Raw genomic sequence first — 25,684 nt, 5'->3', positions numbered from 1 at the left:
TCTTAAAATGTCTTCCCTGTTGACTGCACTGCTTCTAGGGCCCTTTAGCCCTGCTGGAGCCCCTTTCAGAAAAAAATGATCACCCAAGGTGCCCTCAAACCTTAATGACTGTTAATGCAATGTCTACCTCATGCTCCCTGCCTCTCAGTATCGAGCTAGGGATGGGGCTCAATGCTCTCTCAGGTCTCAGGCAGTCTTATGGAATAATTGTAGAAAGCAAATGACATTGACTTGATACAAGTGGGCAGCACAGAGTCACTATGATCAAAGGATCAGTAAGAACCCGGGGATATGCAGGCAGGCCTACTCAGTATAAGAACAAACAACTTAGAATATAATCTGATTTCCACAGAATTCTCAATAGTCTATCCCTATTTCAATGAAAGAGTCAGTTCCTCAAAATCATAAAGATTCATGAGAATTCCTAGAATAAAACAATGTCAACTTTCTTCGGAGTAACTTCAATGGAAAGGATTTCTTTGGCTGGGTCTACAAATGCAAGTTTACAAAGTGCTTAACTCTTTTGTAGCTGATGTGGTCACCTTCCTTGCCAAAAGCAATGGAAATGGATAGAATATTACTTCATTTCAAATTGGAATCATTTGGGCTTGACGCTTCAGGTTCAGATATTTTAAAACAAAAATAACTATGAAATTTTAAACAGACTATTGAGAGTGATCGGATATCTCACCCAAATATTTGAATGGACCAAAAAAACCCACAGAATCTGAAACAGCTTTAATACAATAAAAGAAGTAAAGTTAGTTATAAGATACATCTTATAAATATGTAGAACAATTCCAAAAATGGACAAATAAGTTCTAAATATCAAGAAGAAAACATACATAATATTTAATAGACAAAATGTTTATGTTGAAGATCTTGTGGGGTAGAAAGGTTTTAAGGTGAATAGACTATAACTTCCTTATTATTTTTTATTATTTACTATAAGCACTTTTTTTGTAATTTTTTTCTAAGCAAGCACTTTACCACTTGAGCCATGTCTTCAATCCCTTTTTTGCATGTTTTTGTTGGGGTTTTTTTTGGTCATAGAGCTTGAACTCAGGGCTTGGTGCTATCTCTGAGCTTCTCTGCTCATGGCTAGTGCTCTACCACTTTGAGCCACAGCTCCACTTCTGGTTTTCTGTTGGCTAAATGGAGATAAAGAGTCTCATGCATTTTCCTGCCTGGGCTGGCTTCGAACCATGTTCCTCAAATCTCAGTCTTCTGAGTAGCTAAGATTATAGGCATAAGCCACCAGTGCCCAACTGCATTGGTTATTTTAAGATGGGATATCCTTTATGCCCTGTGACTGCCTGGACTTAGATCTCCCTCCTTGTGATTTCCTTGTGGTTGACAGGCATGAACCACCACACCCGTCATTGCTTCCCTGGAATAACAGGTGCACTGAGGCAGAGACTAGAATACTTTTATGTTGGTTTTGTCCAGGCTTATTAGGATTACAGGCTTGAGCCTCTGCTCCCAGCTAAACATTTCACTTCCTTAATTGATTTTATTGACAACACTTGACGATCTCCAGGAGCATAGAATACTCAAAACTCAGTGACGCAAAACTCAGCTTTCATTTAGTTTATTACGATGAGCCAAGCAAATTCAGCTTAAGAAAGGAGGCTAACACATATAACAAGTTAGGGCTAGATTATACAAAGAGAGCAAAAAGAGTGACAAGATTTTTCAATTGGTGGAACTTCTATGTGGAAAGATGATTATTACTAGTATGAAAACAAATGTGCAATAGCAACTATGACTCGTGCAGAGCCACATGCAGCAGGTGTGAAACAGCACTGCCCTTGGTGAAGCGGGACCTGCCTTTCACCCGCTGCACCTGCTCATGTGTCCGTTTGAACTGGGATTTCATTGAGGCTCCTTCACAGTGCCAGTGTAGGGTTGGCAATCAGCTGTGAGTTCTTCTCACACCAATCAGCAACTCCCTATTCTACATCTCTCAAATCCTTTTTCTTTTTAGTTAGTGATTGGGGGGGGGGATCCTCAGTGGAGAAGGAGGAGGAACGTATTTTGAGGTGGGCTTGGGGTAGCAGGGGAGGCATCAGTGGAATTAAGAAAGCAAGAGGAGTAGAGCAGACATCAAAAGGCTGAAGTGAGAAGTCCACGGGAAAACCCAGAGAAGACAGGCAGGCACACTTGTTACACTTAGAAAGTTACACTGACAAATAATTAAGAAGAACACTGGAGTGGAGTGTAGTTCCTTGTATGTTATTAAGGTAAAATCATATCACAAAACACAGCTATCAAGTGAAGAGTAAAAATGTCAGTGAAAAGGCATATAAAAGGAATTAAAATTTCTTCCTACTTGATGGCCCAATTTTTACAAGCAGTCATTTTATTACACACCTGCTCAGAACCTTAGGTATGTCTGAGGATAAGCAGAGAATCCCAGTGACAGTCCTTAGGGAGGCTGGTGAGGCGGGGCAGGGCAGGAAGGGAATGTAGAAGCGTATCCCCTCCAGGGTCTCCAGGACCAGCTCTTCATGCCCAGAGTGGACTGTCTTCACCTGCATTTGAGAGGCAGACACACTGCGATTGCCACGTTGAAATCGAGTACAATCACCAGCACTTGGTGTTCAGTGTGCTTCCGAGCAGCAGGAAGCCTAGGAGCACCTGGAAAGAGATGTTTCTATGAAGAGAAGGAGACGAAGAGGTTTCGCACACCGGAGGCTCTGCTTTATACGGTCTTTCGATATCTGGTGGTAAGGCTGTCATCCCTTGAATCTGCAAAGGAAAGAACAGACAGTGCATGGACACGTGACTGAAGATTGGGACCATGGGCAATCTTGCTCACTACAGATATTTCTACAGGGATCAAACTGGTCGTGGGCTGCTGCAGAAGCCAAACACCCCAGGAAGTCAGACCCTGAGGGATTAGGAAGGAGGCAGAAAAGAGGGCAAAACATTACGGGAGAAAAGAGCCACAGAGAAGGCACTGAGGAGTTTTGTTTGTTGGGGCTTGGTTTGTTTTGTTTTTGTAAAGGCACTAGGGCTGGATTTGGGGCCGTATGCTCTTGCCCAGGCTTTTTTTTCCCCCTCAAGGTTGGTGCTTTACCACTTGAGCCATACTTTCACTTCTGGCTTTTCACTCTTTCACTGGAAATAAAAGTCTCATGAACTTGTCTTCATGGGGTGGCTTGAATCATAATCCTCGCTCAGATCTCAGCCTCCTGAATAGCTAGGATTACAGGTGTGAGCCACTAGTGACTGAGTCTGATGCTTTCCAAAGCTCTTTTCCCTTCTGGTACCCACTTTACGTTCAGATAAAGTTCCTCCTTCAAAGGGAGCTCTCAGGAATCAGTTTTCAATCATTTCAAGCAATTACTGAACAAACAAATTATTATACATATAAAAGAACCAGCCAGGCACTGGTGGTTCACACCTGTCATCATAGCTACTCAGGAGGCTGAAATCTGAGGATCATGGCTTGCAGCCAGCCCAGGAAGGAAAGTCTGCGAGACTCTTATCTCCAATAAACTACTCAGAAAAAGCTGCAAGTGGTGCTGTGGCTCAAAGTGGAAGAGCATGAACACAGAGAGATTCAGGGACAATGCCCAGGCCCTGAGTTCAAGTTCCAGGACTGGCAACAAAAAAAAAGAAAAGAGGGCTGGGAAGGTGGCTCAGTGGTAGAGCGCTTGCCTTGCAAGCCTGAGGCCCGGGGTTCAATTCCTCAGCACCATATAAGCAAGAAGAAAAAAGCCGGAAGTGGCGCTGTGGCTCAAGTGGTAGAGCGCCAGCCTTGAGCTGAAGAGCTGAGGGACAGCGCCCAGGCCCAGAGTTCAGGCCCCACAACCGGACCCAAAAAAAAAAAAGAAAAGAAAAAGAAAAAGGCAGGAGAGAGGGACTTTAGATGTATAGATATGTCTGAATCTTCTATTTTGTTCCAGGCAAGATATGGCAGTAAAGTTCTCAGTTTTCAGAGGCGGAATCAAAGTGGGACTTACCGACCACTCTGCGTTGTCTGTCTTGGAGCATCTCACGTTCACTGGCAGACTAAGGACCAACTTATTGAAGGAGATACCTTCCTTTTTAGTCCATTTGAATTTATTCATCGCATCCATGAAAGAAAGATTTTTGTACTGCTTGGGGCTTTTGATAATAAAAGGCCATGTGCTGAAATTAAATAATCACAATTCTATTCAGAAAACCATTACACATTTTTTAATTTTTGACATAATAGAATAGACTTTGTACTTATTGTTATACTCACAGATAATTCCTTCTAAAGCATTTATGAACTCATTACTGGATGCTAGATTAAATGAGACTTTTTAAAGAATGGTATTTCTTGTTATAATAACAAGTGTATTACTTTTAGACAAATAATTTTGCCTCAGAAAAACTGTTGTCTCTCGGTTCCAGTTTAACAATTCAACTGGTAAGTATTCATTTCTGAAGAGTAAAGGCAAAAGATGGAATTAGGAAACCTGCAGATTCTTGAAAGCTAATGCTAACTGATGTTCATGCAAAGCATTCTGTGGAAAAGCCTGACCCCTACTGGTGGTCCTGTTTTGCTCACCTATGTGAAAAGATAACACAAAATATTTCCATTTGAATCAATTGCTTGAAAAAAATTGTGCCCAACATACTCTACTTTCACTTGCCCTCTTAAAAAAAGCATGTTAAATGTCCAAGAAAGACAGAAGAAGATATATGTTGCTTGAAATAATAGTCTTCCAATACTATTGTTCATTAACTGTTTTATGCCATTGACTTCAGGAAAAAGAAACACACTTTATTGACACATTAAAAAATGAAGACAAATTAATCAATCGATGTCACAGGAGATTAACATGGGGTGCCTAAAATGATGTTCCGGTGATTTCCAGTAATTATCAAATAATTTATCTCAAGCTGAGGAATCTTCATTTTAAATATTTCATTGTCACAATTTGTTTTTTTTGTCTTTATTTTCTCTCTTGCATGCATAAAGATTCTCAAGGAAACTGTATATTCTCTTTTTCAATAAGTGTTCTGAGTTATACAAATGAAATTTAATGTAAGCACTGAAAAGTACTTCTATATTCTTAACAAGGGACAAAATGAGAAAGGAAGTGAACAAAGTGTGAAGATCTCGATATTCTTCAGTTCTTTAGTTAAGGTCAATATACCTTTGTTGAGTTTTAAGTGCTTTATTTTACAGAGATCTTAAAGTTAAATAATAAATTAAGAGCTATCACATTCACATTATATGAAACATGTAGCAATTGCCTAAAATCTACAGCATTTTCTAATTAAATTATGGTGAAATACAGCGATAGTATCTAAAATTAGTATAGAACAAGAAATTGACTTGAAAGAAGCCTGGTGAATATGCATGCAATGGTACTTTCAAATACCTGCTAAATTTTATGAAATATAAGTCATTTAAAATAGTAAAATAAAATTTCCTTTTCCAAAAGATAAGATGACTATTTTGAAAAGCCTGTAAAATAAAATGAAATAATATAAAACAAAACAGGACATTATCAAGGGAGGGGAGGACAAATTCTCCATCTGCAGACACCTAATATACCACAAGGTGGCGAATGATTTCTACTGAGGTACTTAAGAATGAACCCAAACTTTTCTTACCTAGCTGTTAAAACTGAACACTGTAACCATATACAATGATGAAATAAGCCAATATACTAGTGTTTATTAAGACTGCATAGCACAAATAACCTCCGTTTGTAGAATTTGGAAAAGCTCAATGGTTCATTTAATGGGACGCAACGTCTGAGGATGGGGAATACATTTCTTTCATCTTGTAAACATACAGCTTTGGATGTCCATTTGTTTGTAATGTTCTCTCCAATCAATCCATGAAGAGGAAAATGTCCTATTCAATATATAAAGTATATTCTAAAGGAAGAAAAGCTATTTTGGCCTGAGTAAGAACAATAGCAGATGGGTGTTGGGGGCTGGGGTAGAGCTCTGTGGTGTAGCACTTGACTGCATGTGCCAGGCCCTGGGTTTGATCCCCAGCAGTAGAGCACAAATCAAAACAAAAAGAACAAAGAAGAAATCCCCAATGTATTTTCAATACAAGATCATACTTACCAAAGTATTTTCAAAACAAGATTATTTGTAAATGCCATTTTATGTGCTGTTTTGATTTCTATGAATGGTTTATTAGATGTGAATATTTTGATCTAATTACCTCAGTCCCTTTCATTTTGCAGTCCTAATTATCAGAAACTTCTTCCACAGGAGGAAGAGAAAGATACTCCTAACTGTCCCATTTATTATATACTGGCCATATTAAATCATGAGTCAGTTTCTTAGTTCTTTAGCTGCTGTTTTCTTTTCTATAAAAGTGGGAGTGTGTCCTGACAGACCATTATGTTGTGTAAAAACAGATTAAATAAAATCACGCATGGGAAGATTCATAGTACTACAACACAATTTACCAAATATTTTGTTGTTTGTATTTTACTAAGTAGACTTCTGTTCTCCTGGTCATTGGGTTGTTTAGAAATGAACCAAGTAAAATATATCTATGGATAATTAACTTATAAAAAAAAGAATGTTTTTAGTTCACAATTTATAATCTCACAAAATTAAGTCCTATTTATAACCTACTTGACTATCTACATTTTACCATATCCTCTATGTTTTTACCTCACTCTTAAAAATAGAATTCTCAAGGGGCTGGGAAAGTGGTTCAGTAGTAGAGTGCTTGCCTTGCATACATGAGGCCCTGGGTTCAATTCCTCAGCACCACATAAGCAGAAAAAGCCAGAAGTGGCGCTGTGGCTCAAGTGGTAGAGCACTAGCCTTGAGCTAAAGAGCTGAGGGACAGCCCCCAGGCCCAGAGGTCAGGCCCAACAACCAGAAAAAAAAATAGAATCTCAAAAATATATGTGCATATTTTTGTCTAATTACACAAGTCCTTACATTTTGAAAAGCATTAATTATCAGAAAGTACTTCTTTCTTTCTTTTTTTTTTTGGGGGGGGTCCGGTCGTGGGGCCTGAACTCTGGGCCTGGGCACTGTCCCTCAGCTCTTCAGCTCAAGGCTAGCGCTCTATCACTTGAACCACAGCACCACTTCCCGTTTTTGCTTTTTGCTTATGTGGTGCTGAGGAATTGAACCCACGGCCTCAAGCATGCAAGGCAAGCGCTCTACCACTGAGCCACCTTCCCAGCCCAAGTACTTCTTTCTTAAAATAAACTATTACCTATCAACATTTACACCAGCCATTCTAGTTCTTCTTATTGATATCTATAAGAACTTGTAAAATCTTTTTCAATATCTACTTAAAAAAAATTAACTTTAAGCAGTATGCAAAGAGGTTTCAATTCACATGGCAGTTTATAACCACTGGCTTCTACTTGAATTTGTCCAAACAATTTTCTCTGTCTTCTTTTCTTTTTTTTTTTTTTTGCCGATTGTGGGGCCTGAACTCTGGGCCTGAGCGCTGTCCCTCAGCTCTTCAGCTCAAGGCTAGTGCTCTACCACTTGAACCACAGCGCCACTTGTGGCTTTTTCTGCATATGTGGTGCTGAGGAATCAAACCCACGGCCTCAAGCATGCAAGGCAAGCACTCTACCACTGAGCCACCTTCCCAGCCCCTGTCTTCTTTTCTTTTTTTTTTTTTTTTTTTTAATTTTTTTATTGTAAAGATTCTATACAGAGGGTTACAGTTACATGAGTGGAGTAATGAGTACACTTCCTCTTGAACATTGTTACCCCCTCCATTGTTTTCTCCCTACCATCCCCTCCCTCCCTCCCTTCCCCAAGGTTCTTTTTTTTTTTTTTTTTTTGATTGTGATTAAGTGATTACTTAATTTCCGGAAATTCACAGTATTGTGGAATAATGATGCTCATTTAAAGTCACACGTTCATTCTAACTTTCCTGGAGCAAATTGTCTATCACAGTCTGTAATATATAACGGTGTTCATATGTTATATACCATACACGTGATCAGCAGCATGGGGATATTTAGTAGTGGTTCAACCAGATGAGTGGGAGTTCTTTGTTTCTTAAGTCCTGTTAGTTTTGTCATATCACCTAACATTTTGGATTTATCATCCGCTTATCAGGGAGACCATGTACTGTTTGTCTCTTCGTTCTTGGCTTACCTCGCTCAACATGATTCCTTCTAGCTCCATCCATTTCCCTGCAAATGCCATTATTTTGTCATTTCTAATGGCTGCATAATATTCCATTGTGTATAGATACCACAATTTTTGGATCCATTCATCTGTGGTGGGGCATCTAGGTTGTTTCCATATCCTAGCTATTGTGAACAGTGCTGCAATAAACATGGAGGTGCACGTGTCCTTGTATATTGGTTCCTGTTGTTCAGGGTAGATGCCTAGAAGTGGTATGACTGGGTCGTAAGGGAGGTCAATCTTTAGCTTTCTAAGGACCCTCCAGACTGCTTTCCAAAGTGGTTGTATGAGTGTACATTCCCACCAGCAATGTAATAGCGTTCCTCGTTCTCCACATCCCCTCCAGCATTTGTGGTTGGCTGATTTGTGGATGTGGGACATTCTGACTGGGGTAAGGTGGTATCTCAGGGTTGTCTTTATTTGCATTTCCTTCACCACCAGGGATGATGAACATTTCCTCATGTGTTTCTTTGCCATTTTTATTTCTTCATTTGAGAAGTCCCTCTTTAGTTCCCTTGCCCATTTAGTAATTGGTTTGTTAGGTTTGGGAGGGATTAGTTTCTTGAGTTCCCTGTATATACAGGATGTTAACCCCTTGTCTGATATATTGCTGGTAAATATTTTTTCCCAATTAGTTGGTTGTCTTTCTAGCTTGGTTGCGATAGCTTTATCTGTGCAGAAGCTTTTTATTTTAAGGTAGTCCCATTTGTCGAGTCTCTCTCCAATTTGTTGTGACCCTGGGACTCTGTTCAGGAAGTTCCTTCCTGTGCCTATTAGTTCAAGTGTCTCTCCTACTCTGTCCTGCAGTAGTTTCAGAGATTCAGGTTTAATGTTAAGGTCTTTAATCCATTTTGAGTTGATGTTGGTGCATGGTGATAGGCTGGGGTCCACTTTTAGTTTTCTGCATGTGGCTGCCCAGTTTTCCCAGCACCAGCGGTTGAAGAGGCTGTGTTTCTTCCATTGTATGTCTTTGGCTCCTTTGTCGAATATCAGCTGGCTGTAGGCCTGTGGATTTATTTCTGGATCTTCTATTCTGTTCCATTGGTCTTCGGGTCTGTTTTTGTGCCAGTACCATGCTGTCTTTGTTATTATAGCTCTGTAGTAGAGTTTGAAGTTCGGCATGGATAGCCCTCCCATATTGTCTTTATCCCCTAGAATTGTTTTGGCTATTCTAGGTCTTTTGTTGTTCCATATGAATTTTTTGACTGTTTTCTGTATTTCAGTGATGTATGTCATTGGGATTTTAATAGGAATTGCGTTGAATTTGTATATTAGTTTTGGAAGTATTACCATCTTTACTATATTAAGTCGGCCTATCCAGGAGCATGGGAGGTCTTTCCATTTCCTAGTGTCTTCTGCAATTTCTTTCTTTAACTTTTTATAGTTCTCATTAAATAGTTCTTTTACATCTTTGGTTAGGTTAATTCCTAAATATTTTATTTTTCGGGAGGTTATTGTGAATGGGGTTGCTCCCTTTATTTCCCTCTCTTCCTGTACATTATCAGTGTATAGGAAGGCAACTGATTTTTGTGGGTTTATTTTGTATCCTGCTATTTTGCCGAAGTGATTTATGATTTCTAAGAGTTTGGGGATGGAGTTTTTGGGATCGTGGAGGTATAGTATCATGTCGTCTGCAAAAAGGGATAGTTTAACTTCTTCTTTCCCTATGCGGATCCCTTTAATGTCTTTTTCTTGCCTTATTGCCCTGGCTAAGGGTTCTAGGACTATATTGAAGAGGAGTGGAGACAGTGGGCATCCTTGCCTTGTTCCTGATTTTAGGAGAATTGGTTGTAGCTTTTCCCCATTAAGTATAATATTGGCTATTGGTCTGTCATAAATGGCTTTTATTGTTTTTAGAAATGTTCCTTCTATTCCTATTTTCTCCAGAGCTTTTAGCATGAATGTTGAATTTTGTCAAAGGCCTTTTCTGCATCTGTGGTGATAATCATGTGATTCTTGACCTTGGCTCTGTTGATATGTTGGATTACATTTATTGACTTACGTATGTTAAACCATCCCTGTGTCTCTGGGATGAAGCCTACCTGGTCATAGTGAATTATTTTTTTTATGTGTTTCTGGATTCTGTTAGCTAGAATCTTGTTAAGGATCTTTGCATCTGTGTTCATCAAGGAGATTGGCCTGTAATTCTCCTTTTTGGTTGGGTCTTTGCCTGGTTTGGGGATGAGTGTGATATTGGCTTCGTAGAATGAGTTTGGGATAGCTCCTTCCTTCTCTGTTTCTCTGAAGAGCTTGAGGAGTATGGGTATTAGTTCTTGTTTAAAGGTCTTATAGAATTCTGCTGTGAATCCATCTGGTCCTGGGCTTTTTTTTGTTGGAAGACTTTTGATAGCTTCCTGTATCTCATTATAGGATATTGGCTTATTTAATTGGTTAACTTCTTCTTTGCTCAGTTTGGGCAACTTGTATTTCTCTAAAAATGCATCCATTTCTGCCCGATTTTCTTCCTTTAGAGAGTATAGCTTTTGAAAGTAGTCTGTTAGAATTGTTTGGATATCTTGGGTACGTGTTGTGATGTTTCCCGTGGCATCCCTAATCCTATTAATATGGGTTTCCTCTCTTCTTTTTTTAATTAATCTAGCCAATGGGCCATCAATTTTGTTTATTTTTTCAAAGAACCAGCTTTTTGTTTGGTTTATTTTGGTTATGGTTTTCTGATTTTCTAATTGGTTAATCTCTGCTTTTAATTTGGTTATCTGGCTTCGTCTAGTAGCTTTAGGTCCCATTTTTTCTTGTTTTTCTAGCTGTTTTAATTGCAACATGAGATTATTTACTTGGTCTGTCTCCATTCTCTTGATGTGGGCACTGAGGGCAATAAATTTGCCCCTCAGGACTGCTTTTGCTGTGTCCCACAAGTTTCTTTGTGAGGTGTTTTCATTTTCATTGAGTTGTAGGAAATGCTTTATTTCTTCTCTGATCTCTTCTGTTATCCAGGCATTGTTAAGGAGTGTGCTGTTCAATTTCCATGTATTAGAGAAATTTCTGCGGTATGCTTTGTTATTGAGAGCTAGCTTGATTCCACTGTGGTCAGATAGGATACAGGGGATTATGTCGATCCCTTTGTATTTGCTTAAGTTCCTTGCATGAACTATGATATGGTCTATTTTGGAGAAAGTTCCGTGAGCTGCTGAGAAGAATGTGTACTGTGTTGTTTTAGGGTGAAATACTCGGTAGATGTCAGTTAATTCCGCTTGAAGTATGGCCTCTCTTAATTCGGTAGCTTCTTTGCCAATCCTCTGGTTGGTAGACCTGTCCTTTGGTGAGAGTGGTGTGTTAAAGTCTCCTAGTATTATCGTATTGGGATCTATTTTATTCTGTAAGTTTGAGAGCATTTGTTTGACATATCTGGGTGCACCAATATTTGAGGCATATAAGTTGATGATGGTTATATCCTCCTCTTGGATTGTTCCCTTTATTAATATGTAGTGTCTGTCCTTGTCTTTCTGTACTGACTTTAGTGAAAAGTTTATTTTGTCAGATATCAGGATAGCTACACCTGCTTTCTTACTGGGGGCGTTTGATTGGTAGATCCTTTTCCACCCCTTCACTCTGAGTTTGTTTGTATGTTTGGCTGAGAGGTGGGTCTCCTGAAGGCAACAGATGGATGGGTCTTGTTTTCTGATCCAGTCCTCAGTTCGTTTTCTTTTGATTGGCGAATTCAGCCCATTTATATTAAGAGAAAGTATAGAGAGATGCATTGTTGTCCCTGCCATTCCGTTTTCCTAAGTTTTTTTTTTTTTTTCCTTTCCTCCTGTGCTTGCTCAGTTAGACTTTGAGTAATGCCTGTTTGGGGCAGGCCCCTGTTCCTGGCTGCTTTCTTCAGGTTGTGTCCCCCCTCTTAGAATTCTTTGTAATGCTGGCTTAATGTTTATGTATTCATTTAGTTTTTCTTTGCTATTAAAAGTTTTCAGTTCTCCATCGAATGTGAATGCTAGCTTTGCCGGGTAGATCAGTCTGGGTTGGCAGTTATTGGCTCTCAGGGCTCGTATGGTGCTTTCCCAGGCTTTTCTTGCATTCATTGTTTGTGTGGAGAGATCTGCAGTAATTCTTATTTTTTTCCCATTGTAGTATAGCTCCTTCTTCATTTTTGCTGCATGCAGGATTGTTTCCTTATTATTCAGATCTATCATTGTTACTATAATGTGTCTAGAAGTGTTTCTCCTGGGGTCTTGCTTGTTGGGTGTTCGATAAGCTTTTGTGATGTAGTTAAGATGGTCGTTTTTGAGGTGGGGAAAATTTTCATTGATTATATTGTTAAATAGGTGTTGCATTCCCTTGCTCTGGAATTCCTCACCTTCGTCCACTCCAATTATGCGAAGGTTAAATTTTTTAGCATTATCTGCTTGCTCTTGAATATCCCTTTGGTTTAACTTGAGTGATTTTTCCATATCTGTCACTTTTTGGTCCAGTTGGTGTATTCTGTCTTCTGTATCTGACACTCTACCTTCCATATCATTCACTCTGTTGACAGTGGCTTCTATTGTGGTTTGCATGGAGGAAATGGATCCCTTTATGGATTCAATGTTGGTTCTCAGAGTACTGATCTCACCTCTCAATGAGGTATGCATTACTTCTAATTTGGCATTTATCTCACTTCTTACTGAGGTTTGTGCAGCTTCTATTTTTGCATGCATCTCTTGTTTGATACCCTGTATCTCTTTGGATAGTTCATCCTTGTGCTCTTTCAATTTCTGATCAATTTCTCGCTTTATTTCTTGAGTCATTGCCACCAGCAACCCTTGGAAGTAGCCTTTGTCTTCCATTCCTGCTTTGCTCCCACTGGGGCTCTCCCCTGTGTGGCTGCTGGCTTTTGAGGTGAGCTTGCTGTCCTGGGTGGTAGTAAACCTTGTGTTTTTTCTCTGTGATTTTCGCATGGAGGTTCCGGAGACTGCTCTTCAATTTTGTTTTGGTGTGTCTGTCTTTGCTTGGTTGCTGATTCTGTATTGGTAGAGAGAGTCTGTGCCTGATCTGGGTTCTGTTGGGAGCCTATTTCCAGCTGCTATTCTGACTTACTTAGGATTCTCAGCTCTCTGCTGTAGATTGCTGGCAGTTCCCGCCTTTGGAAGGGTTGAGCAGCCTAGACTGCTTGTGTTTGCTCCTACGGGTGCTCTTGTGAAGAACAGATGCTCTGGATGCACTCTCCCAAATGCTGGAGTCTGCTATGGGCTCCTGATGTGTTTTTGTTTGTTTGTTTTGGGCTGGTTGTGGGCTTGAACTCTAGGTTTGGGTGCTGTCCCTCAGCTTTTCAGCTCAAGGCTGGCACCCTACCGTTTGAGCCACAGCACCACTTCTGACCCTTTTTGCTTTTGTGATGCTGAGGAATCAGATCCAGGGCCTCATACATCCAAGACTATCACTCTATTGCTGAGCCGCCTTAACAGTCTGAGCTCCTGCTTACTATCAGGTGCTGGCAGCCTGTGTTGCCCAATTCCCAGTCTAGGGTATATGGGTGGAGTTTTGGTGGGGTTTGGGCTTCTCTTGTCCTGGGCCTCCAGGTCTTTTGTTGTCACAGGCGTGCTTCCCCGGGGGTGTTGTTTCCTGGCTTTCTCCCCTCTGTTGAGGCGTATGCTCAGCTTTTTACTTCAATTGGGAGGAGTTGGTTGTGTTGTTCAGGCGCCGGATCCCCGGGCCTGGTTCCGGCCCCAGCCTGGAGCGCGCTTGTTAGGCCTGTGCTGATGTGTATACCACCTAGGTTATGCAGCCTGGAGCGCACTCGTTAGGCCTGTGCTGATGTGTATACCACCTAGGTTATACAGCCTGGGGGACACAGTTCAAATTTCTTCTACTGTTGGTAGTCTTGACCCAGGGGCGCTGTTCCTGGCTTGGGCATTTAAGCTCCCTTCCAGGAGTGCTCTTGCTCTAGCCTGGCCAGCTGAGTGTGCTCCACGGGCTGGTGGAGCTCTCAAACAGTTCCCAGTTTTAGTGGGTCCTGTGGTCCGGGTGTTGGGGTAGGGAGTCTAGGTCAGGGTCTGGGGATTCCCTCCAGCTCTGGTCTCCCTTGAGGGATACACTTCCCCTGTGGGGTACTCACCCTGGAGCTGGTTGTTTCTGTGTGGTGTAGGTCGTCAGTTGTTGTTGCAATCCGGGCTGGGTTGGGCGGTGGTGGCTCTGTGTGATTCTTTTCTGTCTCTGCCTCTGTCGAAGCTGTCGGGTCAAGAGTGTCCCCGCTCAGGCAGCTTCTTCGCGGTACCTCTGGGGCCCGAGTGGCCCCGCCGGGTCGCTGCGATCGTGATCGGGCGGGCGGGTGGTCTGCAGACAGTTCCCTTTGCACGCTGCTGGCGGTTTTGGCGGGATGGAACCTCTCTGCTCGGGTGGAGAGTGCCGGGTCGTTGCGATCGCGATTGATCGGGCGGGCGCGCTGCTGGTGCCGAGCGGCTTTGGCGGGATGGAGCCTCTCTGCTCGGGTGGAGAGTGAGGGGTGGGGGTGGGATCCTCGTGGAGACTCCTGGCTGGTAGGCTTCTCTGTTCCTGGCGATCCGCTGTTCTGTAAACCAGTACCTGGTGATCTGAAAGCGGCCCCCTGTGTCTCTGCTGTGTCTCTTGGGGCTCCCGCAGCCCCCGCCGGGCCGGCTGGCCGGCGGCTTGGCGCACTGCCGCGCGGCCAGTAAAGGTTGGGAGAGGGGTCTTCGCTTTTCTTCTGAAATTCTTCTTTTCCTCTGTTTCTTTTTTTGTTATTCTCCACCTCTGGTTTTTCTCTGAGTGTTCGTCTTTTTGTTGTTGTCGGTCTCTTGGGGAGATTAAGCGTTGGAGCTCGAACTCTCTTTTTGGTTGGAGAGAGCTGTGGCCTTTCCCTACTGCCCCGTCGCCATCTTGGTCCCCCCTCTGTCTTCTTTTCTTAATAGAGCTTTCTTTCTTTGCCCTCTGCCTCCTTGGGATGCAAACACTCAATGCATCCTGTGGGAGCCAAATGGTGACTGAATAGAATCACCTCTCCTTGACTCTAATACCATCATCTTGATCCAAGGCGCCTCATCTCTCACCTGGATAATTGGCAGTTCCCTGGCTGGAAGTATGCTTTCTTATGCTGCCCTCTCATAGTCCTTTCTCAACACAGTAGGGAAGTGATTTTTGTCATACAATATGGTGGGTCCTCTTTGCACTGCTCCTAGTTTCCCATAGTCTACTCCCTTTTGGCCTACTTCCACCTCCTCTCTTATTCTCTCCTGAACTTCCTCCTTCTCTGGACAAATGCGCTCTTTTACTGCCCCTCAAGCATGCTGGGTTCGTACCCATGCTCACCACACATTTGTGGATCTTGCTTTGCAGGCTCTTCACCATATAGGTGTCTGCTCAAATATCTCCTGCCTAGGAAAGCCTAACTGGAAAGAACTATATAGTTCCTTCATTGTTTTGATTGTTGCAATAACAACTGCTGCTAGTTAAAATTCTATACTCTCTCCAACTCCAGATTATAATCTCAAAAGGAAAAGAATATTTTCCTAACGTATCATTGTATTCCAAGTGGTTTCTGTGATGTGCATTTGTGCAGAGTTTATATGGCAGGTCTGAGGCTGCTATCCCAAGAAAGATTTCCTTCCAAGCTTGAACCCAGGCTGGTGTCAATGATTTCCTATACTCATATAAAATGATCTCTAAATGTTTGAAATGACTCAGTAATGTCTAGAGAGTTTGGTACAGTCAATGTGCATTTTTTTCTAAACATCTGCTTTCCTTATCAGAGTATAGAATTTTAGCACATATTAAGCATAGAACATGTATGTCCCTGATTTAAAAAATGAGCAGTGGGGTTGCAATGAATCCATAGTAGTTGTATTTCATATAACCACAGTTCTAAGCTGGTGGGATTCAGTGCATTTTGTGTGACTCTCCTGAAGAAGGCCCCTCGAAAGCTTCTACTGAAATTTCTCTGGACTTCATGTGATTTTACCTTTGTTCACTGGGCTTTGTATCCTTGCCTTGTAATAACTATTAGCTATAAGGACAACTAAACGCTGAGTCCTTTAGGTCCTCATAGTAAATCATTGATTTTGCACATAATCTGTTGTTCCCTAGACATGGCAATCAAGAAGCGTACTAGTACTATTACTACTAGTCTACTACTACTCCCCAGTGACAAGTAATGAAATAGAACAGCATATAACATAACCCATTACCTGATAATGACATCAACATAGAAAAAAAAGCCACCCTAATTTAGTGTATAACCGAACTACAAAATCCATTGACCACTTACGTTACTGGTCTGTAGATCTCCTTTACACCAATGAACTGCAGCTGTTCCATGATGTCTGGAATACTGGCACATCGGGTAAGATTAATTCTTGGGTAATAAAGTAGGTAAGAGAGACACATTTCATTCCTGGTACTGAGTCCTCCCTGAAAATGGAGATATTTAATTCAGCAAAGTTTGTGTCCTACCAGTTCTGGTACATAGATCACGAAAGTCACCAATATCATGGAGTTCCTTCCTATTCTGAGATGAATTAAAACTGAAAAGTAATGATGCAAATGACTGTTTCTCTTTTTCTTCAAAATTAAAAGTTGCTCTCCAAGAATGAACTTTAATAACGAGAAAAATGTTCTTACCCAAGTCATCCCAACTCTATCCTTTGTGTTATAGCGGCACTCAGTGATTAGATTGTCTCCCTAAAACATAAAAGTGAAAGGTTTTCGGGATGAAATTTTATGCTCTTTTAATTATCTCACAAATTTACAGACCAATGATTCATATTTGCTATTTGAATGTACATATCACACTTCTTGATTCATAAGACCTTTCATCTGTTTTACTCTAGGTTTGCTAATATAACTAGCAAGCAAACCTACAAATACAGTTCTCTATGTCAGGCCAGACTTAATAATACACTTTGTTCAGCTAAAAAAAATAATGATTAAAAACACCATGTAGTTCTAGGCACCAGTGGCTTATGCCTATAATCCTAGCTACTCAGGAAGCTGAGATCTGAGGATCACAGTCTGAAGCCAGGCTGGGCAAGAAAGTGTGTGAGATCTTTATTTTCAATTAGCTACTCAAAAGAAAAAAGAAAAAGGTCAGAAGTGGAGCTATCACTCAAGTGGTTGAACACTAGCCTTGAAGAATGAAGCTCAGGGACAGTGTACAGACCCTGAGTTCAAGCCCCAGAACCAGAACAAAAACAAATAAACAAATACCAATACCACTTATCTCTGAACAGCCTTTGTAAGAACATCAAATAACATAATACATATTTAGCCCTTAATAGAGATTAGATACTAGAGATACTAGAGATAAATATTGATGTGGTTATTTATTCTTTTACATTATTTCCTTTAAAGCTCTTTATTTTCTTAGAAAAAAATTATGAAGCAAATTAATGATAATTTATTGTTCTAATTCTTTCCAATTTTTGACCATAACAATACACAGGAAAATGCTGATAGTTTTATGGATCTCCATGAAGATAAGTGAATGGAACAACAGGTCATGTACAGTTTCTGGCAGCAGCCCCTAGATTTTCCCTCCCAGTATGGCTTCTTAGAGGGGCTGGAGATCAGAATCTCAGCAAGTATTTATGCACTAGTCATGATAGGCCAGTAAGGAAGTGCTGAGACCACACAGGCAAACTCATTGGAAACTCATCATATTGGACATACAGCCCTTAAGTATTTTGTTTCTCAATTTTCATTTTGCTAATCTCAGGGTGTAGCCAAGAGGTTCTGGAAGGAATACAGATTCCAAGCTGTGAATATAAAAAAGGATAATCCTTAGAACAAGCATGTCCCTTTCATCTTCCCAAGGTACTTCCTTTTGTTTTTCTTCTTAGTTTTCCCTTACATCCTCTTATACTAGGCCTTTTCCTGAACGGTCATCCATCTAAAAAGATGGTTCCCAGAATCACATAGAGAACATACTGCTGCCAATATCATTGCTGTTTCATATCCTGTTTAAGAATGTAACTTTAAAAGAGTTGATTAGAGGCAGGAAATTCTGTGACTATTGAGTTTGATGTCAATAGAATAAAATGTTGGGGAAAAAAAGAAGTATCATAAAATTGATGAGAAAAAAATGTCTCTATTACTGTAAAAGATAAGACCCTCTTCTTATGTAAAAACCCCATGTATTGTAGACTGCTGAAGAATGAAAATAAATACGTTCAAGTATCTTCTTTTTCTATGATTTTTTATTAGCATAGACTAGTTGTCCAAGAAAGGTTTCATTGTGACATTTCCATTCATGCACAGAATGCATCCCAAACAAATTCACTCACTCTCATTCCCTTCACCTTCCTCTTCTTAAACCAAATTCAACAGGATTCATCATTCTGCGTGCATATATGCAGATAAATACTTTCAACCATCTGACGAAAGAATTATTCTTAAATTCTTTTTTTACTAAAATGAAACGGCTAAAATTTGTCCTCTTGTCAAGGGGACAGAAAGAAATCTCTGATTTTATCTTATTAAAATCCTAAGCCAAAGAATCATTCACTATTGAAACTTTCTTTAAATTGAGAGAAAAAAGAACAGTAGCATACGTTAGAGATTGGAACCTAAAATTGGTTTCATTTTACTTATTCTTTTTTTTTTTTAACAAAACTTGTATTGCCCTTGGCAATAATAAGAAAGGTAAGTTTCAGTGTTGGGAAGAAGATGAAACACATTCCATCCGAGTTGTGCAACACCTGCCGTGGCTGTAAGAATATGGACAGGGTGAGATATTTACGCCACTGTTAGAAACCTTACTATATCTTGGCAGATTTGTATCATGACTGTTATAACATTTTTCGGTGAAAGAGAACAAGCACATACGTACAGGTAAGATTGTTTGCTCTTCCTTTAGATACTGAAACTCCTGGAAATTGAAGTCAAAGTCATCATCATATGCCAGTAATTTCATTTCCTGCCCCTTGCGAAAATGACGCAGCATGATGCCTCTGCCGGCCAGGTGCGCGTGGAGGAGAACGGCAAACACATGGATCCCGCTCGGCTTCTCAGCTTCCAGAGCCTCAGGGAACACAAAGAAGAGCCAATCAGCCCAAACAAGTGCCTGTCCAGACAGTTCATGTTCAAACATACTGGGAGGAACGACTGAGAAGAAGCTAAAGTGATTTAAGTGAGCAGTTGATCTGCCAAACCTGTTGAATTGGGATTGCTTAATGTTTACTTTGGGAAGCAACATTTGCCAGGACTCAAGAAAGGAAGCCTACCAGATCACGCCTAAATGTGTCTTCCCTTTGTCCTCTTTTAGGAGGTAAAAGGCAGTCATCAAAACTCCTAGCAAAAGATTCTAGCCTGTAGCAACCTGAAAAGTAGTCTAGATAGGAGAATTTCCCCTGTTTTTCCAGCTAGAATGAATTACCTATGGCTCCTACACTACCGAATGTTGTCATGGCAATTTAAATCATTGTCTACATCACTCAGCAGACTCTCAGCTACTTCACCTGCCTACAACCACTATCTTATATTTCCCAAAAGTACATGATCCATTACTTTGATTCAAAGGAGAAACTATCAATGGAAACTGTCATTATTAAGTGTCTATACTTGGCTTTCTCATACACAAGAGTATTTTACATTAGTTACTTACTTATACTCAATTAGTAAAAAGAAGAAAATTTTAAAAGCAGAGGAAAAAATGAAGACTGGGAACATACATACAAATAAAAGGTAAAGTAAATGAAAAGAAACTGAACACAGGTAGAAAAATGTAATAGACCAAAGTGTCCAATATAAAAGAAAGGAAGCCAGGTACTGGTGGCTCACACCTGTAATCCTAGCTACTCAGGAGGCTGAGATCTGAGTATGGTGGTTTGAAGTTTGCCCAGGCAGAAAAGTCCCCATGAGACTCTTATCTCCAATGAATCAATCAAAAACCGAAGGTGGTGCTGTGGCTCAAGTGGTAGAGGGCTAGCCTTGAGCACAAAGAGGCTCAGGGACAGTGCCCAGCTCTAAACTCACTCCCCACAGCTGACCCATAAGAAAAAAGAAAAAGGAAGGAGATAGAAAAGGAAGAAAAGCACCCTACAAGTTTTTCTTTCTGGAATTCTATGCCTATAGTGTTCATGCTTTAAAAACTCAGCCACATCCTGATGAAATAACACTGATAGCTTTAACAGTGTCAATAAGAAGAGAACAGATTTTCATACTAGTTTCTGAAATCATGGGCTAACTAATAGTAACTCCCAACAACCAGCTATTACTAACCTCCTCTAGACATTCCAGGGTGCAGTGACCTTCAGAGCGGAACTCAGGCAGCCCTGGAGGGATGGTATGGAAGAGGCTCACCCAGAGCCCAGCCTCGATCACCCCAGCATCGTACTTCCTTGTGTCCATCGTATAAAATAACCTCAGCCCAGAGCTATCTATTAAGCCTAGAACAGAAACACATGAGTGCATTTGAATTCTTAGGAAAAAAAAAGAATACCTCTCACATTCATTAGACTTATTCATATTCCTTGAAAGCTCACCAAAAAGGAAAGACAAAAGGGGCTGGGAAGGTGGCTCAGTAGTAGAGTGCTTGCCTTGCATGCATGAGGCCCTGGGTTCAATTCCTCAGCACCACATAAACAGAAGTGACACTGTGGCTCAAGTGGTAGAGTACTAGCCTTGAGCTGAAGAGCTGAGGGACAGCGCCCAGACCCAGAGTTCAGGCCGCATGACTGGGCCAGGGAGGTGGGGGTGGGAGAGTAAGACAAACAGATATTATTGGAATAAAATAATCCACTTTGTTTACTGAATTGAAAAATGAATCCCCACATTGTCAGCAACCATTATAGACACATGTGACATGCTCTGGGAGACCGCTTTGGTTTTCTAGCCAGTATATTTCACAGCTATCTAACATGAAGAATTAATGAGAATTCTAAGGTATTCATTAGACGATAAATAACCCCCATCCAATTTTATGCTATATTGTTTTTAGACGAAGTTCAATAACCTTTCTTAGCGATACAAATCCTTCCATGTAGAAACCATCGACTGATAGAGAAAACTGCCAAAGGTTAAATTTCTTCCTAGTCACTATTCTTTTATCCATCCAACAAATAGTGATATGATGAACAAATCAATATTAACAATCTATGATACAACCAGTAGTATATTAGCATTGTGGGGATCTAAAATAAGACAGACTTCTGGTTATGACATAGTTTTAAGAAAGAAGGATATAGACCCAAACACTTTATAAATCTCTTCCACTAAGTGTGCAATTCATTGACTTCTAGGAGTAATAAAACCTGAGTTTATATTTACAGCCTTGAAAAGTTTGCTTTTTCAGGGAAGATTCTTTAAACTACCCACCACACATCCCAGGATATGACAGATCACCAATGAAATACTCCCATAATATCAGGTACATCCTTCTTATGACAGTTGAAAATCATATAATATATAGTAATTTAATATTTAGTATCATTTTATGTGCTAATTTTATGTTATTGAGAGGCTTCTTTGACTGTTTCTCTTTCTCACTGGACTGATTTCTAGTGCCAAAGACATATTGTACAATCTGTCTTTCACCTATCTTAAATCCTCAAGGTTAGGAGTGGCACCCAGTGTTCTAGTGCTCAGTATTTGCAGAATAATTACATAAATCCAAGGATAATGGTTACTTGGAATTCCTTCCATTGAGAAGGAGTTGGGTTTTGTTGGGGAATATTACATAAGTAAACTCAGAAATCAAATGCATAGTCTTATACCTGCTCTTCAAATCAAAATCATATTACACAGACATATTTATGGATTATTTATTACATAACAAAATGCTATTAAGCTTTTATTTGTTTGTTTGCTTGCCTGTTTGGGGTAGTGCTTGGGTTTGAACTCAGGGTCTTGCACTTACTTGCTAGGCAGACGTTTTAGCATTTGAGCTGTAATGACCTCAGCCGTGTTTTAATTTAGTTTTTTTTCCAGCTTTTTTGCCCAAGACTGTCCTCAGACTGTAATTCGACCTACATCTCTCATGTTGTTGGGATCACTGATGTACACATATTCAGCAGGTTTGGTGAGATGGGTTGAGCAAACTTTTTTGCCTGGGCTTCTTGTAAGGCACTTTCTGCCCATTCTGTCTCCTAAATAGCTGGGATTATGGGCCTCTTAATACACCTTCTAGTATGACAAGTGATAGGTAGCTTTTTCTGATTTGCAATTAGAAAGAAAATGTTTGATAAGCACTATGTACTTGGGGAAAATGCATAACAAGGAAACACTTCTGTTAATGCCACTTTCTGATAGCATAGAAGTGATTTTTAGGATGAGAGACCCTGTGCCCATTTGTCTGGTTAAAGCCCATTATTGCCTCAGTGAAATTCTGAATAGCACTCTCTTTTGTTCTAAAAAAAAAAAAAAAGATAACAAATGTACAAAGATAACAGATGTCAAAGCTAACTCTTTCTCCTATTGGTTGCTATGTTGTTTCAACTCTTACAAACAAGTGACATAAGCTTTTCAAGCTCACAGGTGAAATGTGTAGAGAATGAACTCACCTTTCTTGTGTGTCGGGTTATCATAATGGACTTCCAGAAGCACATACTGGGGATCGAATGGAGTGCCCAGGGATAATCCCACATGAGGTGGATAAGAGAAACCCTAAATATGGAAAATTCTGTGAGACAATATCCTGTGAAAATCCTTAAAGGATCTACTCCATTCCCAACACATTCCACTTCCAATACTCAGTATTCAATATCTCAACCTTCTAGGATGCCATCCGTCAATGACCAGTCAAATGTTATCACTTAAGGAAAGAATCCTTCCCAATAAAAAGAGAAACATACTACATTCATATTAAAAAATACATAAGAGCTTTACGTAGACATATCAACACCATATTTGTGGGGAAACCAGATGTTCAGTTAATTGCTCTACATCTCCGTTTGTCAGTAGCCCCACCTCTCCACCAATGGCCCAGGCAAAAATCACTGTCTCGCAGGTGAGGAAGGCATCGGGCATGTTTGGGTGGTAGCATTCGTGGCCATAGTCCAGAACACTGTCATTAAAGCTGCTGCTGCACTGGTAGAGCAGGATGTGGTGGACCATGCTCTCATGGCCTCGCTGTATCACCGGCTCAACCTGCAGAAACACAGGAGAGGGACGATGAGAAAGGAAGACATCCTACAGTGTCCAGCAATGAGCACAAAATTAGTACCCGGGATAATGTAATCTTCAAAGGGCTTTTCTTCTCAATTATGAAAAGAATATGCCGTTCAAGATGGTAGGCGGTGGTGGTGAGGGACATAATGGAACCACACAGATAACTATTTACTCCCACATTTACAGGACATTACCAATCTTCTTTGTTTTCAGCTCGCCTTTGTGGCTCTTACCCATTCTTCAGAGCAACTGCTTGAAAACTTGTTTCCTCCTCTCCCAGGCCTCATCTTATGATTTCTCCACCTCCTTCTTACTTATTCTGCCACATTAAGAAAAAGGTCAAGGCTACAGGTACAATGTGCTCAGTCTTTCTCTTCACCTCAACTGAAGGTAGTAGAGGATGTCTCATTCATCTTTGTGTGTGCATGGGCTGAGCAGGAAATAGGGCTAGGAGATGGAAATTTTCATTTTAGTGGTAAGCATCCCATTCTCATAAATGTTATTATTATTATTTCCACTTTAAATAGAATTTTAAGTGGGAAAATATTGTCAGTGATGTGCCTCAGTGATACTAATGGAACTAGAAGGGGGAAAGGGAAGACCAATTATTATCCAATAAGCAATACTGTGAGCATGATCAAGTTATCTTCCTCCTTCTCATTGTCTCTCTGTAGGTGTCCTTCCTAACATCTGTCTATTTCATCACAATGAGTTGAGCATACCCTCCATCCTCCCAACATCAACATGAAATGGAAGCCTGTGTGTAGCCTTGCTGGACCGCTTCTATGGCCAATTACCTTAACAACAGCATGCAAGAGAAAAAACAAACAAGCTCATTTGTACCTTTTTTGTGCTATGCCCGCTTGAAATCAAGAATATGACTTTATTTGGAAATAAGATATTTGAAGGTGTAATGAGTTATGATGAAATCATACTGGATAAAGGTGGATTCTGAGTTCAATGACAGCTGTCTTTAAGAGAAAAGTAAAGGAGATTTGGACACACACACACACACACACACACACACACACACACACACACACACACACACACACACACACAACTGAATTGAATTAAGTTAAAATCATGATGACCCAAGCCAACAAAAAAGTACCAATAGCTATGAGAATCTGTTCTTCTCTAGAGCTTTCAGAGGGGACCTGGCCTTACCTTGACCTCAGATATCTACCCTCCAGCACTGCAAAATAATAGGTGTCTGCTATTTCATGATGTCTGGCTTATGTTCATTTATGATAGCACCTTGCACTCAATTTTCAATTGTAAATGATTTTCAAATCTATATATTTATATCTTGATCATGATTGTCCCTGTGATTATGACACAGACATAAAATACACATTTTCTTTAGTGATTACTAATTAACTTTATCTATAGCTAAATATACATCTTCCTCTAGATTTTAATTTGTGCAGTAAGAGAGAATTATCTTATGCACATATGCTAAGCTCCATGAAGGAAACACAGCACTCTTTTTTGTTTAACACAGCTCTTTTAAGCAATTTTCCTATACTCATTCTTCTTATGTTCTTTGCTTGTTGAAACATGAGTGGAAAAGAGGAACATAGCTCTCCAAAAACAATGGGCAACTCAGTAAGTTAAAATTTAAAACAAAGGGGGAGCGGTAATGGGAAGATATGCTAATAAGGTGGAATTTTTAATCCCTATCATTTTTCTTCTTGCCTATTCTTGTTCCTGGCACCTTACTTTAAATAAACAGCCTAAGGACCAAGTTGCAGTTCACATAAAAGCCCATAAACTCTCTCTGACAAAGGGCATCCAGAGGGTAGCTGGCTCATAAAGTGGTATTGCCTATGAGATTTCAGACAGAACTAGCAGTTTAGGTGGGTCTCTATGGTCCTGCTCATACGCTCCCATGAAGATGTAAGACAGAAGTATTTGCCCCCTACTCCTGTCTTATGCTCAACCCTAACAGGAAGGGGATCACTCAGCATGACAGTTACAATAGTTAACCAAACTGATCAAGGGAATGGAATCTTCATCCCATCAATCATCTACTCTGAAGGAAAAAAAAAATCAAAGATCAAATCAAAGTTTGACTTGCTGATGTGGTTTGAAGGGCCTACCATGAATGAACTTGGTAGCTGAATCTCTGGAAGTGACAGCATATTGAGGTAGAGGTAAAGAGATGGAATGAAGAAACAGGAGAAACAGAGAGGCGATGTGTAGGAAATAATTCACTTCTTACTGCAGTCCTAAATCGCATGAGAACTATCCTGTTCACACACATCTCTTCCATGCAGCCACATCAGCTAAGGAAAGGGAACTCAAACCAGTAGTCTCTTTCTTTTGGTATTTTTTAAGATGTAAAAAGGAATCCATCTTTTCTAAATGCTGGATGTTGTGGGTTTCAGCAAGTCCCTGGGCTGACAAATTCTAGCTCATGAAAAGAAGCCAGTATGTTTCACAATATACAATAAAGTTAGCAACCAAGAATTATCAGAGATAAGACTGTTGTTTCTGAAATTAG

General features: G+C 40.3%; 1 protein-coding gene across 2 annotated transcripts in view; it reads right to left on the bottom strand.

Annotated features, from left to right (window-relative positions):
* Positions 1-1,575: 1,575 nt before the first annotated feature.
* Moxd1 (monooxygenase DBH like 1) overlaps positions 1,576-25,684 on the bottom strand; it is a 66,583-nt gene continuing 42,474 nt past the window's right edge. For both annotated transcript variants that reach the window (XM_070010260.1, XM_070010261.1), the window contains exons 5-12: positions 22,975-23,154; positions 22,569-22,671; positions 20,290-20,456; positions 18,899-19,090; positions 16,693-16,752; positions 16,340-16,482; positions 3,972-4,140; positions 1,576-2,751 (exon numbers count right to left, since the gene is read on the bottom strand). In XM_070010260.1, coding sequence (XP_069866361.1) covers positions 2,587-2,751; positions 3,972-4,140; positions 16,340-16,482; positions 16,693-16,752; positions 18,899-19,090; positions 20,290-20,456; positions 22,569-22,671; positions 22,975-23,154 — 1,179 coding nt within the window. In that variant the 3' untranslated portion in view covers positions 1,576-2,586. The remainder of the gene's footprint in view (positions 2,752-3,971; positions 4,141-16,339; positions 16,483-16,692; positions 16,753-18,898; positions 19,091-20,289; positions 20,457-22,568; positions 22,672-22,974; positions 23,155-25,684) is intronic.

Source organism: Dipodomys merriami, unplaced genomic scaffold (assembly GCF_024711535.1).
Source record: "Dipodomys merriami isolate MVZ:Mamm:240054 unplaced genomic scaffold, mDipMer1.0.p SCAF_8, whole genome shotgun sequence".
Taxonomy (NCBI): Eukaryota; Metazoa; Chordata; class Mammalia; order Rodentia; family Heteromyidae; genus Dipodomys; species Dipodomys merriami.
The sequence above is the reverse complement of the archived record's forward strand: the minus strand, read 5'-3'. Positions and strand labels throughout refer to the sequence as shown.